The sequence below is a fragment of the Leopardus geoffroyi genome, chromosome B2 (genome assembly GCF_018350155.1).
Source record: "Leopardus geoffroyi isolate Oge1 chromosome B2, O.geoffroyi_Oge1_pat1.0, whole genome shotgun sequence".
NCBI classification, from domain to species: Eukaryota; Metazoa; Chordata; class Mammalia; order Carnivora; family Felidae; genus Leopardus; species Leopardus geoffroyi.
The window spans coordinates 30311236-30327990 of record NC_059332.1 but is presented as its reverse complement, the minus strand read 5'-3'; the positions used below and the strand labels follow the sequence as shown (position 1 = coordinate 30327990).

The 16755-nt window shown below is 47.3% G+C and overlaps 2 protein-coding genes across 17 annotated transcripts in view; one reads left to right on the top strand and one right to left on the bottom strand.

The window, feature by feature from the left end:
* The window catches only part of LOC123609586 (DLA class I histocompatibility antigen, A9/A9 alpha chain-like), a 592486-nt gene that overhangs the window by 224127 nt on the left and 351604 nt on the right, over nucleotides 1-16755 (top strand). For 4 of the 11 annotated variants that reach the window (XM_045500693.1, XM_045500696.1, XM_045500699.1 and 1 more), the window contains exons 1-4: nucleotides 14695-14829; nucleotides 15104-15373; nucleotides 15578-15853; nucleotides 16459-16734. The exons of the other annotated variants lie outside the window; for them this stretch is intronic. In XM_045500693.1, the coding sequence (XP_045356649.1) occupies nucleotides 14757-14829; nucleotides 15104-15373; nucleotides 15578-15853; nucleotides 16459-16734 (895 nt within the window). In that variant the 5' untranslated portion in view covers nucleotides 14695-14756. Of the gene's footprint in view, nucleotides 1-14694; nucleotides 14830-15103; nucleotides 15374-15577; nucleotides 15854-16458; nucleotides 16735-16755 lie in introns of those variants that run through there. 11 annotated transcript variants of the gene reach the window in all.
* Nucleotides 1-16755, bottom strand: part of LOC123609590 (DLA class I histocompatibility antigen, A9/A9 alpha chain-like) — a 400187-nt gene that overhangs the window by 142779 nt on the left and 240653 nt on the right. The gene's annotated exons all lie outside the window — the stretch shown is intronic.

Genomic DNA, 16755 nt, shown 5'->3' with positions numbered 1-16755 from the left:
CCCACAGCCCTCAGTCCTGCCCACGTGGACGGGATGCCTGCACACCTGCCACAGGGCTGACAGCCAGACCCCCTCAGCTCAGCCTGGGTGCCCTCTGCCTCTCTCCTTCTGGCTCCCTGTTGCCTGGATCCCACGCACTCCCATCTTTTGCTTTTCTCCATCATTTTCCCCTTTGCCTAGTGGTATCCCATGGAGGGAACACGGAAAGTAGACACTGACACTCTAAACATCTGACGTGCCTTTGGGCTACCCTCACCCCGATTCCCACGGTGATGGGATAGAGACTCTGTCCTGGACACAGTTGTGCTCGGGATTTGGGGACCGTGGGTCATGTCTCCCAGCCGCCAGTTCTGTGTTGTTGTGTCTGGAGTTTCCGAGGTGTCTGCTCCTCTACCCTCCTCCTGACATTTCATTGTGACGTGTCTTCGTGTGGGTCTCTTGTCATCCACTCTAGTTAAGAACTTGGGTAGGACTTTCAACATATGCGTTGCTCCCTGTCAACTCTGAGAAATATTCTTGAAATTTTTGGAAACAAATTTTAAGAACCAAACAGGTCTTCTCTCCTCTTGCCTTTACCTCCCGACTGTACTACTTCAGGGAAGTACAACTGTAATCATCCACTTTACCGACTAAATTATTCATTTCTAGAGTCATCGTTTTAACTCCCAAGAGCTCTTTCTTGTTCTAGGGTTGTTCACCAGTGTGTGTGGTTCAGATTCTGTTCCATATGCCATATGCCTCTTACACTCTGTAGACATGATTGATTCTAGTGATTGGGGACCTGTTAGGTCTCCTGTCATCTGTCCTCGGGATATCCTGACCTTTCTCCACACACACTCACCTCAGGAGTGACTTACATTGTAATGCCCGATGTTCTAAAACCTCCCACAAAAGACCACCAGAGTCGTGAGTCAAAGCCAAGCGGCAAGGGTCGTTTATTGCAGGTTCGAACCTGGACCTCTGCGCACTCGTTGCCGGTGACACACAGAGGCCCCGATCAGAGTTGGTATAGGGTTTTTATAGACAGGGACAAACAGCATAGGTGAGTGAGGGTCCTGATAGGTAAATTCTAAAGTAAGGACATTTGTGGTTTTCTGATTGGGCGTCCTTTGTCTGTTACTTGTGGTGGGAGAGAGAAAAAAAGGGGAAGGGGATAGGTGAGGAATGTGCTAAGCAAGCAGGTTTACAGAAGCGAGAAACGCCGGTTAGTTTATGTACAACCACTCATTCCATTACATTTAGGAAGGTTTACAACCCATTCTACTACACAGCGGGTTACATTCAGGAAAGGTCTCACAATGCTCATAGCAAACAGCAAGCAAAACAGACTTCTCAGCAATTGTATTTCTTATCAAAGATCCATAATAAACAGAAAAGAGAACCTAGCTTTAAACTAAGGTAGGGCTGTCATTTGGATTGTTCCTTTCAACATTTTCTTGTCATTTCTGCTAATGCCCACCTCCCACGGGACAGTGCCAGTGTTGTGTCACCAGGGGCTCATGCTTTTTCTTCAATTTACCTCTGGAGTCAGCTGACATTGAGCCTCTGGAAGCCTCGAGATGTACATGGGATGATGGGCTTTAGTTTGATTTGAGCACGCAAGTCCCACTGTCTCTTAATGTCCTCTTAGGCTCTGAGCCTACCAGCCTCCCATCGCAGAACATTCTGGAACGTTGCAACAGTTCACTTGCATGGAGTGCACACTCATACCCACCTCCCGATGGACAGAGAACCAAAGAAAGACAAGTCGACAAAGCCTCTGAGTGCAAACGTTCTGGATGGAACCCTGGTTCCACTACCTTCTTATCCTCCCTGAGTCTCCCTCTCCCTGTGTGTACAAGGGGATCCCCTAGGGGGTGCCTCATGGGTTTGCTTTGATGATTAACTTTGACCCTCTGTGTACATCACATGGGTATAATGCCTGAGACATATTCCACTACTTATACTTATCATTATCATATTGATTCTAGCACTAGATATAGTTCCATTCTTTGTTTTTATAAACCACAATTCAAGAAACATCCCTGAAAATATATTGTTGAAGTTTTATTTTTTTATTTTATTTATTTATTTATTTTTTTCAACGTTTATTTTTATTTTTGGGACAGAGAGAGACAGAGCATGAACGGGGGAGGGGCAGAGAGAGAGGGAGACACAGAATCGGAAACAGGCTCCAGGCTCTGAGCCATCAGCCCAGAGCCCGACGCGGGGCTCGAACTCACGGACCGCAAGATCATGACCTGGCTGAAGTCGGACGCTCAACCGACTGCGCCACCCAGGCGCCCCGAAGTTTTTTTTTTTTAAAAATACTTTTTAATGTTTATTTACTTTGACAGAGACAGAGACAGAGCATGAGTTGGGGAGGAGTTGGGGGGGGTGGTGGTGGCACAGAATCTGAAGCAGGCTCTAGGCTCCATGTTGTCAGCACAGAGCCCTGATGTGGGGCTCGAACTCACAAACCATGAGATCATGACCTGAACTGAAGTCAGAGGCTTAACCTACTGAGCCACCCAGGAGCCCCTAGTGTTGAAGTTTTTTTAACGTTTATTTATTTTTGAGAGACAGAGCCTGAAAATGGGAGGGGCAGAAAGAGGGAGAGACACAGAATCCAAGGCAGGCTCCAGGCTCTGAGCTACCAGCTCAGAGCCTGAACGGGTCTCAAACTCACAAATCTTGAGATCATGACCTGAGCCGAAGTCTGGCACTTAACCAACTGAGTCACCCAGGCGCCCCCCTGAAAATATATGTTTGAGAACACAGGTGATTATCTCCTTAGGATAAACTCCTACCTGCGTGGTGTAGTCTGGTAAGCATGAGCCTCTTGATTTAGCTCAGCTCATGGTCTCCGGGTTCCTGAGACCCAGCCTGGTGTCTGACTGCTTGGGATTTTTTCTCCTCTCTCTCTGCCTCCCTCCCCACTCCTGCGTGCACTCTTTCTCATTTTTCTCAACATAAAGAAATAAAAAACTTTTAAAAAGCTTAAACTCCTAAAAGAGAATGTCTATGTCACAGTTTCAGCACACTTCAATTGTGGAGACATTTCGCAGAACCCTTGAAAATTTTTATACCAGTCATCACTCCCATTATCCTTTATAACGGTGTATTTTCCCAACCCTCTGTTGGACACTCTCCTCACCTACTTTTACCTTTGCCAAGTTGAAGATACTCAGTTTTGGTCCAATTTTTTATTCTGTTGGAAAACAAGAAGCAGGAGGCACTGTAAGAATGTCTGGAAGGAAAGGGACAGAACAGCAAGAAACTGAAAACAGTTCCATTCCCAGGACAGAAGGATGCAGGGACTGCTGGTTGTCTCCAGAAAAACATAGTATGGACATCAGGCCTGGGATAAGAATGTTTTGTCTGGTGCCAGATGTACTCATGACCCAGTATAAAATACACTGCAGGTGCATGGCCTGTCAAGGTGCCAAATACTACGTTGTATGTGCTTGCTGTTATCAGACAATTTGCAAAAATAAAAGAGGCTTGAGCCAGGAGACTGGTGCTTAGGTTCCTGGAGAGTCTGAAAAGGTTAAATTGTAGTGTAGGGCTAACCTATAGCTTGAGAGATAACAGCTTTGTGTTGACACTTTAGCTTGACAAATAACAGCTTTGTTTTGACTCTGAAGGTTAAGAGATAATAGCCTTGCTTTCCTCTTGTAAATTAGGCTTCATACTCTTGTAAATTACACTTCACCAATTAAGGGAACAAAAGTTCAAAGAAAAATGTCATCAGAGGCAGGGTCAAGGAGATGAACTGGTTGTGACTTAAGGGCAGAAAGTCTAGAATAATCACCGCATCCGGGAACTGTTTGCACCTCCTCTGGGAGCTGTTTCTTTGTTCTGTTCCCAGGTGATGATAAAATGATGTGGTCGGCTATAAAAACTCCCTACCCGGCTGTTCAAGGCCTCACTCTGAGCCAAAGTGGTGGTCCCCTCTGTTGGCCTTGCCTCTCATTGCAATAAACTTTGCTGTGATTGTCACTGGTGCCATAGCATTCTGTTTCAGGAGTCATGTGGATGCAACAAGTCAGCCTCCTGCTTTGCAATTCTCCCCTCACTGCACCTTCAGATCCTGTCTCTCTACAGCTGGCGCCAGAACAGGGACCTGAAGGTGGACGTTTGCCACACTGCTGAAGAAGTGCCACAGGAACCGAAGGGAACTTTGGAGCCGGGAAGCTCAGCCTTCGGGATTTCTTCAGGGTAAGTATGGGGAATTCTACCTCATCTAGTTAGGACTCATATATTTAGCTCTTGCAGAGTTTTAAAGAGCTCAGGAGTAGAAGTGAGCCATTAGCGTTTGAGGATTTGTTTTATTTGGTAAAGAAACATTGTTACCAGTTTACACCCTCTGGCAAAAATGCTTTGAATCAGAAACTATGGAATTGGTTTTAGGTGCTTTTCCACTGGCTCATCAAAAAGAAAAGTAATCCCTCTCTCCCTATGGTCTTTATGTATTTCCCTGGCTTTGGAGCCCTTGGAGTCAGAATCCGGGGAAGAAGGGGGCATTGGTTCTCGCAACCCCTCACTGGCTGAAAGTGATCATGAGCTTGTGGATAATGAGGACCGGGAGCCCAGCCCCTAGGCCCACCACCAGAGGGACAGAAACCTATGGGGGTCCCGGGTTAATGGCCCAGAGATAGTTGCATCTCAAGCCTCTGGACACCTGCCTCCCGCACTGCCCCACGGTCCTGAGCCGGTGGATCATGTTGAGGAAACTAAATGTTCCGCTTATTCAAAAAACCCATTTCTTGATATTTCTGCTCTGAGCATCACAGTTCCTGTTTCCCCCATGATGCAGATGCTTCAACAAGCTAAGCCTGGGGGGGACAATGAATTAATGGCTAGTATGGCTGCAGTTTATACTCTCCACATTACCCAAATTCCTCCTCATCAGCAATATCCTCAGGGAGGGCAACGACTTGATCATCATTACCTTTAAGTTTTAATGTCATTAAGGATTTGAAATGGGCTTGCACACAATGTGGTGTTAATTCCCCTTATAGGTTGGGATTGGTGTCTGGTTTAGCCACTCATTCCATGGGACTGGGGGGTCCTAGGTCGCACTGTTCTAAGTGCTTCTGAATTTTTGCAGTTTAGAACTTGGTGGGATGAAGAAGCACAGATACAGGCCTGGCGTGATGCCACCGCCAATGCTCCTGTGCCCATTACCATTACCGGAGAACAACTTACCAGACTGGACAATGGTTTGGCATACAGGTTCAGCTTCAGTATGATGATCAAGCCGTGATACAAGTTAGTTGTGCTGCCTTGGTGCCTGGGAGAAAATAGCTACCCCGGGACAGGCTACAACCTCTTTTGTTCAAGTTAAAGAGTCCTAAGGAGCCCGATGTAGATTTCACGGATGGGCTAGAGGATGTTATTATAAAAACCGTTTCTCTGGCGGGCTTACTCCATCTCCTCTTACTGTTGCTGGCTTTTGATAATGCTAATAAGGAATGCCAAGGAGCTTTATGTCCAGTGAAGTCTCAATGAGGTGATTTAAGTGATTATTTAAAGGCCTGTGAAGATATTGGCTCAGAGGTCTATAAAATGGGGCTACTGGCAGGGGCTATTCAAGGCACTGGACCTTACAAACAGTCCAAGTGTCTTCGCTGTGGCAGATTGGGACATTGTAAAAGGGATTGTCCACAGCTGAGTCCTAGAGTCCTAACAATTGCTGTGATCCCCCTAGGCCACCAGAAGGAAATACTAAACCTCCTGGGTTATGGGACCCATGCAATAAAGGCTATCACTTTGCAAATCAATGTGGATCTAAATTCCATAAGAATGGAGCTCCCCTGTTGTCTCCCTGGGGAAAAGGCCCAATCCACCCCCCGCCCCCAGGCCCTAATGTAAACAATATGGAGAATCGGATTTTACCTTGTTATCCTGTGAGCAAAGGGACTCTTCATGCAAATCCGTCCATGACCCCCTCCAGGCCACAGGAGAGAGCTCTGCATTAGATATCCCAGCCCCATATTCCCTGGTCCTGGAATCTGCCTTGGGAATTTATAAGGTTAAAACTGGGATTTATGGCCCTCTTCCTTCAGGGTCCCTTGGCCGTCTTATTGAACGAAGTAGTCTTACATCCAAGGGAATTCATGTCCACTTAGGAATTATAGATGTTGATTTTAAGGATGAAATTTTAGGAATGGTTAGTACTTCTGTTCCTTACTGTGTCATGGCAGATCCCATGGCTCAACTAATTACATTGCTTTAAATTCCATGACGATAGAACGGCAGGGAGGGTTTGGACCTACTGGCAAACCGGTATCTTGGAAAACGTTTCTAAAGGACGGAAGGCCTGAGATGACCTTACAAATTAACGGAAAATTGTTTACTGGCCTGGTAGACTCAGGAGCTGACGTCACCATCATTGCTTCTCAGTTTTGGCCCAAGAATTGGCCACTTCGACCTGTATCCGCAGTCTTTACGGGTGTAGGAAAAGCTACTGATATCCCACAGAATGTTGAAATTTTTCTATGTAAAGGGACTGAAGGCCAGGCTGCTACTATCCAGCCTTATGTTACTGACAGAGCTACTAATCTGTGGGGAAGAGACCTATGAAGTCAATGGGGAGCGTATATTAATATTCCTTATGTTTCCCCTGCTGCAACCAATATGATGTCCAAAATGAACTATCATCCAGTGAAAGGGCTTGGACAACAAGAAAATGGGCATATGAAGCCAATTACTGCTGAAATGCAACCTCCTTATATGGAACTGGGATATCCTGTACATAATTCAAATTCAGTGTAAGGGCCACTGTTCCTGAACAACGTTATGCCTTACCATCAAAATGGTTAACAACTGCCCTGGTGTGGGTGGAACAGTGGACCCTTCCAAAAAAGAAATTAGAGGCTTTAGAGTAATTAGTGCAAGAGCAATTGGATGCCGGTCATATAGAAATGTCCACTAGTCCATGGAATTCTCGGGTGCTTGTGATAAAAAAAAGATCTGGGAAATGGAGCATGTTAACAGACTTAAGGAAGGTAAACGAGGTTATACAACCTATGGGACCCTTGCAACCTGGGCTCCCATCTGCTACTATGATTCCTCAGAACTGGTCATTAATTATAGTAGATTTGAAAGATTGTTTTTTCACAATTCTACTACAGCCAGATGATAGAGAAAAATTTGCTTTTTCTGTACCTTCATACAGTCATATGGTTCCTGTGCAACGCTATCAATGGAAAGTGCTTCTGCAAGGTATGCTTAATAGCCCTTCTATGTGTCAGCATTTTGCTAATCCGCAGCTTTCACAATCAGGCATTCAGTTTCCACAGGTGTTGATTATCCATTACATGGATGATATTCTTTTTGCAGCAGAAATGCCTACACAGGTAGAAGATCTTTATCAAGCTGCTATATTATTGTTACCCAAATACGGCCTAATAATAGCAGAGGATAAGGTGCAAACCCACGATCCCTTCCTTTATCTTGGTGCAAAAATTCACAAAGCAACCATCTTTCCCCCAAAAGTAAAAAGATGCCGAGATAATTTAAAAACTTTAAATGATTTCCAGAAGTTACTAGAAGATATAACTCGGTTGCGACCTGCTTTGGGAATCCCAACTTCTAGCTTATCTCATCTTTTTGGAACATTAGCCCTTGATCCCAACCTTAACAGCTATAGAGTCCTCACAAAAGAGGCAGAGGCTGACCTACAATGGATTAAAAATCATATTCAGAATTGTCAGCTCACTCGTATTCGACTTAATGTTCCTCTTCAATTATTGATTTTTCCTACTCCACATTCTCCACTGCGGTCTTATGGCAGGATGGGGGAATCATTGAATGGCTGTTTTTTTACCAAAAAAGGACACTAAAATTCTTACCATATATCTGAATAAAATTAGGAATATAATTTGGAGAGGCCAGTCCCAACTACGTGTGCTTAATGGTGGTGATCCCTCCTCTATAATTAATTATTCCCTTATCATATCATCAAAGTGATATGGCTTACCAAACTAATATACAATGGCAAATAGCCTTGTCTGATTACGTAGGGAAATTAGACAATCAGTATCCAAGGGACCAAATTTTGTCATTTCTCAAGGCTACATCATGGGTTTGGCCAAAGAGAATTCGAGACCAGCCTTTAGCAGATGCTGACACATATTTTATACATGGAAATTGTCATGGTAGAGCTTCTATACATGGTCCTATTTCTAAGGCCTGACAGACACCCTATACATCTACCCAAAAGGCTGAAATAGCAGCCGTTATAGAATTGTCGCATCTTGTACCTGCCTCCCTCAATGTTGTGACAGATTCACAATATGTGTGGCCCACAGTCCTAAATATTGAAACCACACATGGGGCGCCTGGGTGGCGCAGTCGGTTAAGCGTCCGACTTCAGCCAGGTCACGATCTCGCGGTCCGTGAGTTCGAGCCCCGCGTCGGGCTCTGGGCTGATGGCTCAGAGCCTGGAGCCTGTTTCCGATTCTGTGTCTCCCTCTCTCTCTAACCCCTCCCCCGTTCATGCTCTGTCTCTCTCTGTCCCAAAAAAAATAAATAAACGTTAAAAAAAAAATTAAAAAAAAAAAAAAAGAAACCGCACATATTGTTCCACGAAATGAATTAGATCATCTGTTTTTGCATTTACAAGAATTAATACAGCATAGGCAACACCCCTTATATATCACTCATATTCACAGTCATTCTTTTTTTTTTTTTTAATATTTTTTTTCAACGTTTATTTATTTTTGGGACAGAGAGAGAGCATGAACGGGGGAGGGGCAGAGAGAGAGGGAGACACAGAATCGGAAACAGGCTCCAGGCTCTGAGCCATCAGCCCAGAGCCCGACGCGGGGCTCGAACTCACGGACCGCGAGATCGTGACCTGGCTGAAGTCAGACGCTTAACTGACTGCGCCACCCAGGCGCCCCATATTCACAGTCATTCTAACCTTCCTGGCCTGTTAGCCTTAGGAAATTCCATTGCTGATGACTTATTACAAGGCACCTTACAGATGACACAACAGGAGCATATGCTTCACCATAGTAATGCCCGAGGACTTGCCCATAGACACGCTGTAACACATGCTCAGTCAAAAGATATTGTTAGTGCCCGTCCTTCCTGCGAGCCCCTCACTGTGGCTCCATACACCTCTGGAGTGAATCCTTGTGGAATACAGGCAAATGAACTTTGTCAATCTGATGTTACCCATATTCCAGCTTTTGGTAAGCTCTCTTACGTGCGTGTTACTGTGGATACCTTCTCCAGATAGATCTAGGCTACGTAATGTACCAGAGAAAAGGCTGTGCACGTTATTGCTAATTTTCTTGAAACTTTTGCAATTCTAGGTATCTTGAAACTTTTGCAATTCTAGGTATCCCACAACGCATTAAAACTGATAATGGCCCTGCATATGTATCTCATAAGGTAGCCCGCTTCTTTGCAGCCCAACAAATTACTCCTCTTACTGGCATTCCCTATAACCCTCAAGGTCAAGGGATCATAGAATGCACTCATCAGGGACTTAAAATTATGTTAATTAAACAAAAAGGGGGAAAAGGAGAAGGACTTAGACCTACACCATGGGAACAATCACACTGTGCTTTATATACTTTAAACTTCTTGGACACACAAGGACCCCGAACATGTCCTGTTGCTGAGGTACACTGGCACAAAAAAAGGCCACCCCTGTTTATCAGCTGTTATATTGGAAAGATGAGAAGGGACACTGGGAAAAGGGAGAGGTTGTTGTGTGGAGCAAATGGTATGCTTGTGTCTCGACAGATCAAGGCTACCAGTGGTTATGCAGTCAGGGCTTGAAACCCAGCCATGAGCGGATCCAAGTGACCTCAGTTTACCATGACTCCACTAATCAAAGACTTTCACAGAATGTTCATCCAGAAACTGATAATTGTGCCCAATGCACCACACCTTCTTCCGAGGCACACGAAGACCAGTAACCTCCTACTTGGGGACAAGTTAAGAGGTTGACACATGATGCTGAAAAAATATCGATTCAGACTTGCAGCTCACAAACTCCTGCTCACCTTTTCCTTGTGATGCTCGTGTTTATAACTACTACAGTAAGCAGTGATACTTCCTGGGCTTCTATCCCTCATCCACCTCTCAGTCAGGATATGACTCAATTGGTATGACTCCCCCATGCCAGTGTATACAAATGACACCGAATGGACACCTGGGCCATTTGACAGCAGAAGACCACATAGGCCAAATGAAGAAGGTACTGTTATGGATGATTATACTATAGGGATTGAAGGTCCTCCTATATGTTTTGGATATGGGAAACACAACCTCAAAAGTCAGCCTCAAGCATGGCTATCTATTACTAAAAATGGGACCCAGCACAAACATATTTTTGTACTATCAGCCCATTCTCTGATGGGCTCCAATCTTACAATTAATGACACTCCTCCGGTGTTTCCGTCTCGTGCTACTTGTACATTGTCAGAATGGGATGGATGGGTGACTTGGGAAGCATGTAGAGGGGACATAGGGCGAGTTCCTTTAAATACTTCCTATGGAAGCATCATTGATTGGAACCCTATGGGCTCAGCTCACCTTAAAAATTCATTACAAAATCTACAATGGTGTGTTCATAATCATACTATCGTCACCACTCCTAATGGCTCAATTGTTTGGCACAGTGGGGGATTTTCTGCCCCCAGTCCTCATTTACAACCAGGAGCCTTACAAAAGCGTCTATGGAAATTAACTGCTGCCCCCCACCCTTTCCATACCTGGAAGGGCACATAGTATAAAAACAGCTCCAGCAACATTTCTACTTTATCTTTCACGGTCAATAGTACCTGGTACATAGAGGCTTGTGTCCATTTGCCATGCATACTATTAAAGGGACAGAGAGTTTGGATTGATTCTGAGGCCCTTATAATCTGTGTTAACTGCTCATTATACATATATATGTCGTTTTAACAATCCTATACCCTTTACTCTGTCACCCGAAAGCTTATATTTACTTAGAGCACTCCCTGGCCTGTGGCTGCCGGTTCGCATGTCTCGACCATACATTCTTCAGAAATGTATCTGATGGACCATGCTTTATGGTGACTTCTTCACCGATCCCCACGGTTTGCTGGAATGCTTGTTGCAGCTCTCATAGGCATTATTGCTGTGACTGCGGCTGCAGCTACTGCGGCTGTCTCTTTGCACCAATCTGTGCAGACAGTACAATTTTTGCAACAATGGCATGAGAAATCGCTCCAACATTGGAAGACACAACGGGATCTTGACAGTCGACTGTGCAGTGAGATTGCAGGCCTACAACAGGCTGTGTGATGCTGCTGGGAGATCAATTACTGAGCTACAAAGACAAATATCATTACAATGTGATTGGAACACTACATCAATATGTGTAACCCTGTTACCGTTTTATAACACTAAATTTCCATGGAATGATGTTAGAGACACTTGCTCGGACAATCTAAAGTGTCTATGGACATTCAACATCTGCAAGCACAGATATATGAGACCTTCAAAACCAATCTGGGCATGTTATACAGTTCTAAGGTCTTAGAATGTATATGAGAGGGATTAGGAAAATTAAACCCTGTAGAGCATGTTAAGATTTTTAGCTTCTCTACTGCTATTCTGTTTATATTAATACGCGGTGTATTTGTCTTTGCATGTACAGTCTGGTGCCAGAGACGAGGAGCCTGTCAACGTATCAACTGACAATTTGGGTTATGCAATGTCCTCCTACAGTCCACCGAATACAAACAGAAAGGGGGAGATGCTGGAGAACAACAGGCCGGAGGCACCTTAAGAATGTCCTGAAGGAAAGGGACAGAGCAGCAAGAAACTGAAAGCAGTTTCGTTCCCAGGCAAAAGTCCGCTGGGACTGCTCCTTCTCTCCAGAAGGACATCATCCGGGCGCCACCCTGGGGATAAGAATGTTTTGCCTGGTGCCACGGAAAACACTGCAGGTACATGACCTGTCAAGATGCCAAATATTATGTTGTATGTGCTTGCTGTTGTCAACAAGTTGCAAAAATCAAAGAGGCTTGAGCCAAGGGACCGAGGCTTTGGCTCCTGGAGAGTCTTAGCCCCCTGCTTTGCAATCCTCTCATCACCACACCTCTAGGACCTGTCTCTCTACATATTCCATACTCTCATTTTCTTTGTGTTTATTTATTACCAATATAGGTGTGTGACATTTCGTGTCTTCTTTTCCAGAGTGTTCTCTAATATTTCTGATTATCTTTTTTTTCTTAGTATTTGAGTGTAGCTTACACACACTGTTCCATTCCTTTCAGGTTTACAACATAGTGACTCGTCATATAATCCAATAATTGCACTCTTGGGTATTTACCCCCCTAAAAGTGAAAACACCAATTTCTTTATTTTTTAAGGTTTATTTATTTTTATTGAGAGACGGAGAGAGAGTACACAAGCAGGGGAGGGGCAGAGAGAGGAAAAGGGAGGGAGAGAGAGAGAATCCCTAGCAGACTCAGTGCTGTCAGCCCAGCGCCTGATGTGGGGTCCACTCACAAACTGTGAGTGTACATGTCCACACTATGAAGCATTGTATAGACATTGAGTTGCTATTTCCACATCAGAAATGATTTTCATTTCACTGAGTTTTGAAACGTTTAGAAATAGAAGTCCCAGGAAGTGTTTCTACTTTTCAGTTTTCCCTGTATCACCATCACGGGACTGGAGGAGGTGCACAGGGACACAGACACCTCAGCAATGGCACGGGCTCCTGAGCTCTCCTCTCCTGCGTCACCCCTGAGCCTGACCCCTGTGGAGTCCAGGGCTGTTCAGAAACTTTTTCCTCTCACCACTGACGCCCAGGCTTCTGCTCAGACATATCTACCTGACTTACAGTCCAGACCCCACTCAGGCTTCTCAGTGAGAATCCACCCAAGAGCAGAGCAGTGGGGGATGTCCCCTTACCTTCCACCCCACGGGCGCCACAGGACTAAGGAGAGAAGACCCAGCTGCCTTTCTCCTCCTCCTCAGCCAGGCCCTCCTTAGGGTCTCCCTCAGGTCCAGCACCTGGACAGGGGCCCAGACACCAGGGGGCGCCCTCATCCCAAATGATGTTCAGTGAGTTAGGTTGTTTCAAAAGCCACAGGGATATAACCTGTGTCCCTCCCAATCCCCCCACCCCCCAGACAAATGGGTAAGAAAGATGTGTGGTATATACACACACACTAGAATATTATGCAGCCACAAGGAGGATGAGATCTTGCCACTTGTGACAACATGGATGGACAAACAGGGCAGTGTGTCTGCTAAGTGAATGAAATCAGACTGACAAAGACAAGTACCACGTGATCTCACTCATATATGGAACTTACAAAACAAAGCGAATGAATAAACAGACAAGCAATCAGCAGAATCAGACCTATAAATACAGAGAACTCACTGATGACTGCCAGAGGGAAGGAGGTTGTGAGGATGGGCACAGTGGGTGAGGGGAGTGGGAGACACAGGCTCCAGGTATGGAAGGAACAGGTCTTAGGAATAAAAGCCACAGCACAGGGAATATCATCAGTAATACTATAACATCACTTTCTGGTGACAGATGGCACGTTTATTCATTCTTGACAGAAAGAGACAGAGTGCAAGCAGGGGTAGGGCAGAGAGACAGGGAAACACAGAATCTTAAGCAGGCTCCAGACTCCGAGCTGTTAGCACAGAGCCCCACACGAGGCTTGAACTCACGGACCATGAGATCTTGACCTGAGCCGAAGCCAGATGCTTAACCAACTGAGCCACCCAGGTGCCCCAAATCAAATGATTTTGATAATTCAATTCCACTCTAATCAATGCTGGAACACCTACATTACTTAGTGAAACAACACACAACACGTTACTTAAAAACAATCATGCATTAGTACAAGATCCATTCCATGTGCAGATGGGCCTATGGATTTAATGTAACAGAAAGACACAGTCAATGATACTGTTTCAGGTTCCAGTTTGCAAAGACCTCAGAGAAAGTACCCATTGTTTAGTTTTAATATAGTATCAAACCTGAATTCCCATAATTATCTGAGAAGGTTATGACACATACTATTCTCCTATATTTGGTCAAGGACATAAATTTTTTCATATACTTCAGCCAAAACAGCACGAGATGCAGAAGCAAATCTGAACATCCAGTGGTCTTCTAAGGAGACAGACAAGAAAGAGACTTGCAAAAATGTGAAATGCAAGAAAACCACTATTCTCACTGCCCCCTTTTATTAGGGAACATTGTTACTTTCCATACAAACAATATTTCTGTTTTCATATGATTGTAAATGAATTAATAAATATTTGAACCTGTTTTATTCCTGCTGTGGTAAATAAGGATCGATATAATCCACAGGCACACAATTATCCCTGGGATCCTCACTAATTTGTAAGACTGTAGAGATATCCTGAGAACAAAATGCTGGAGAATCAGTGACACACAGCTCCTGGTCCACGACTCAGGGACACAGTGGGACAAAGAGCGCTCTGTGCAGTAGGTGAGGCGTCCTGGCCAAGTCCCAGGTCCCCAGGCCCGCCTCTCAGGGACTCTGGCCCCAGGGCGGCATCGGGGGCGGGGAAGCCCAGTGTTGGGGAGCCCCCATCTGCCCTGGTTTCACTTCTCCCTGTCACAACCTGTGTCAGGTCCTTCTGCCCGGATACTGATGACGCGGCCTCGGTTCACACTCCTATTAGTGTCCGGTTTCCGGAGAAGCCAATCAGCGGCACCGCGGTTCCGGGGTATCAAGTATCAGCACCCGCTTCCTTAGGCTGACATTTCTCCCCAGACCCCGAGGATGCGGGTCGTGATGTCCCGAACTCTGCTCCTGCTGCTGTTGGGGGCCCTGGCCGCGCCCCAGACCTGGGCGGGTGAGTGCGGGGTCGGGAGGAAAGGGACTCTGAGGGGCAGGAGGGAGGAGACCGCCCAGGGGGACGCGGAACCTCCGGGGAGGCGACTGTCCACCGCCGCAACCCCAGACCCCCACCCGCCCCCTGCCCCGGCCTCTCCTCCCCCATCCCTCCCAGACTCCGCCCTGCTCTCCCCAACTCGGGTCCCCCTCCCCTCCCGGCCGCCTCCCCCTGGGACCCGGGCCCCGAGCGGGGAGGAGGGTCGGGCAGGGTCTCAGCCCCTCCGCGCCCGCAGGCTCCCACTCCCTGAGGTATTTCTACACCGCGGTGTCCCGGCCCGGCCTCGGGGAGCCCCGCTTCATCGCCGTGGGCTACGTGGACGACACGCAGTTCGTGCGGTTCGACACCGACGCCCCGAATCCGAGGATGGAGCCGCGGGCCCCGTGGGTGGAGCTGGAGGGGCCGGAGTATTGGGACCAGGAGACGCGGAACGAGAAGAACAACGCACGGAATTCCCGAGTGAACCTGAACACGATGCTCCGCTACTACAACCAGAGCGAGTCCGGTGAGCGACACGGGCCGGATCCAGGTCACGACCCCCATCCCCACGGACGGGCCGGGGTCGCCCCGAGTCTCCGGGTCAGAGCGCTGTCCCGAGGCCGCGTGACCCCCGTCCCAGGACCCCTGGAAGAGCCCGAGGGAGCTTTTAGGCAGGTTTACTTTTGGTTTCACCTTAATCACTGCTGCTCTGGGGGCGGGGAGGGGACAGGGTCGCACAACATCCAGTGGACATATGGCTGTGACTTGGGGCCTGACGGACTCTTTCTCCGCGGGTACACTCAGTGGGCCTACGATGGCGCGGATTACATCGCCCTGAACGAGGATCTGCGCTCCTGGACCGTGGCGGACACCGCGGCGCACATCACCCGCCGCAAGTGGGAGGTGGCCGGTGCAGCGAAGGACTGGAAGAACTACCTGGAGGGCACGTGCGTGGAGTGGCTCCTCAAGTACCTGGAAAACGGGAAGGAGACGCTGCTGCGCGCAGGTACTGGGACCGCGGAGTCTCCTTGATCTCCCCTCCACTGGGGCTGGCTTCCCACGAGGAAGGGAAAATGGACTCAGTGTCACGATAGCGCCCCTCCCACGGGTGGGAAAGGGAGATCCGCCTCGGAGTTCATATGCCTACTAGAGGCTGACTCACCTTGAGGGTGCTTTTCTCTAAAAGAGAGACAGGAATCCAGTCTCTCCCTGGGATGCAGGTTGAAACATCCCTGAAATAACCCATCAGCAGTTCCCTCTGACCCTGGCAGCCACCTTGTGAACCCTGACCTTCCCTCTCAAGGCCTTGTCTCCATCTGGGAACGTATTTGTAGATCTGACTCCGCGTTTTCTGAGTCACTCACCCTCCACCACAGTCAGGACCAAAGTGTGTTCCCCCCTTGGACCAGCAGCTTCCTACCTGGGCTTCTCTCCCTGATTCCAGAACTTCACAAGGATCAGGAGATCCCAAAGGCTAGACTGCTGTCTGGGTTTTGTGCTTCTTCCATCCAGACCAGTGGTCCTGTCCACCTCAGGATGGTCACGTGGATGCAGTTTCAGTGGCCCATAAAGCTAAACCACAGTGTGGATTCTCTGTTTCTTCTTCCTCAGAATCTCCCAACACACGTGTGACCCGCCACCCCATCTCTGACCGTGAGGTGACCCTGAGGTGCTGGGCCCTGGGCTTCTACCCTGCGGAGATCACCCTGACCTGGCAGCATGATGGGCAGGACCACAACCAGGACGCAGAGCTTGTGGAGACCAGGCCTGCGGGAGATGGAACCTTCCAGAAGTGGGCAGCTGTGGTGGTGCCTTCTGGAGAGGAGCAGAGATACACGTGCCATGTGCAGCACGAGGGGCTGCCCGAGCACATCACCCTGAGATGGGGTAAGGAGGGTTTGGGGTAGA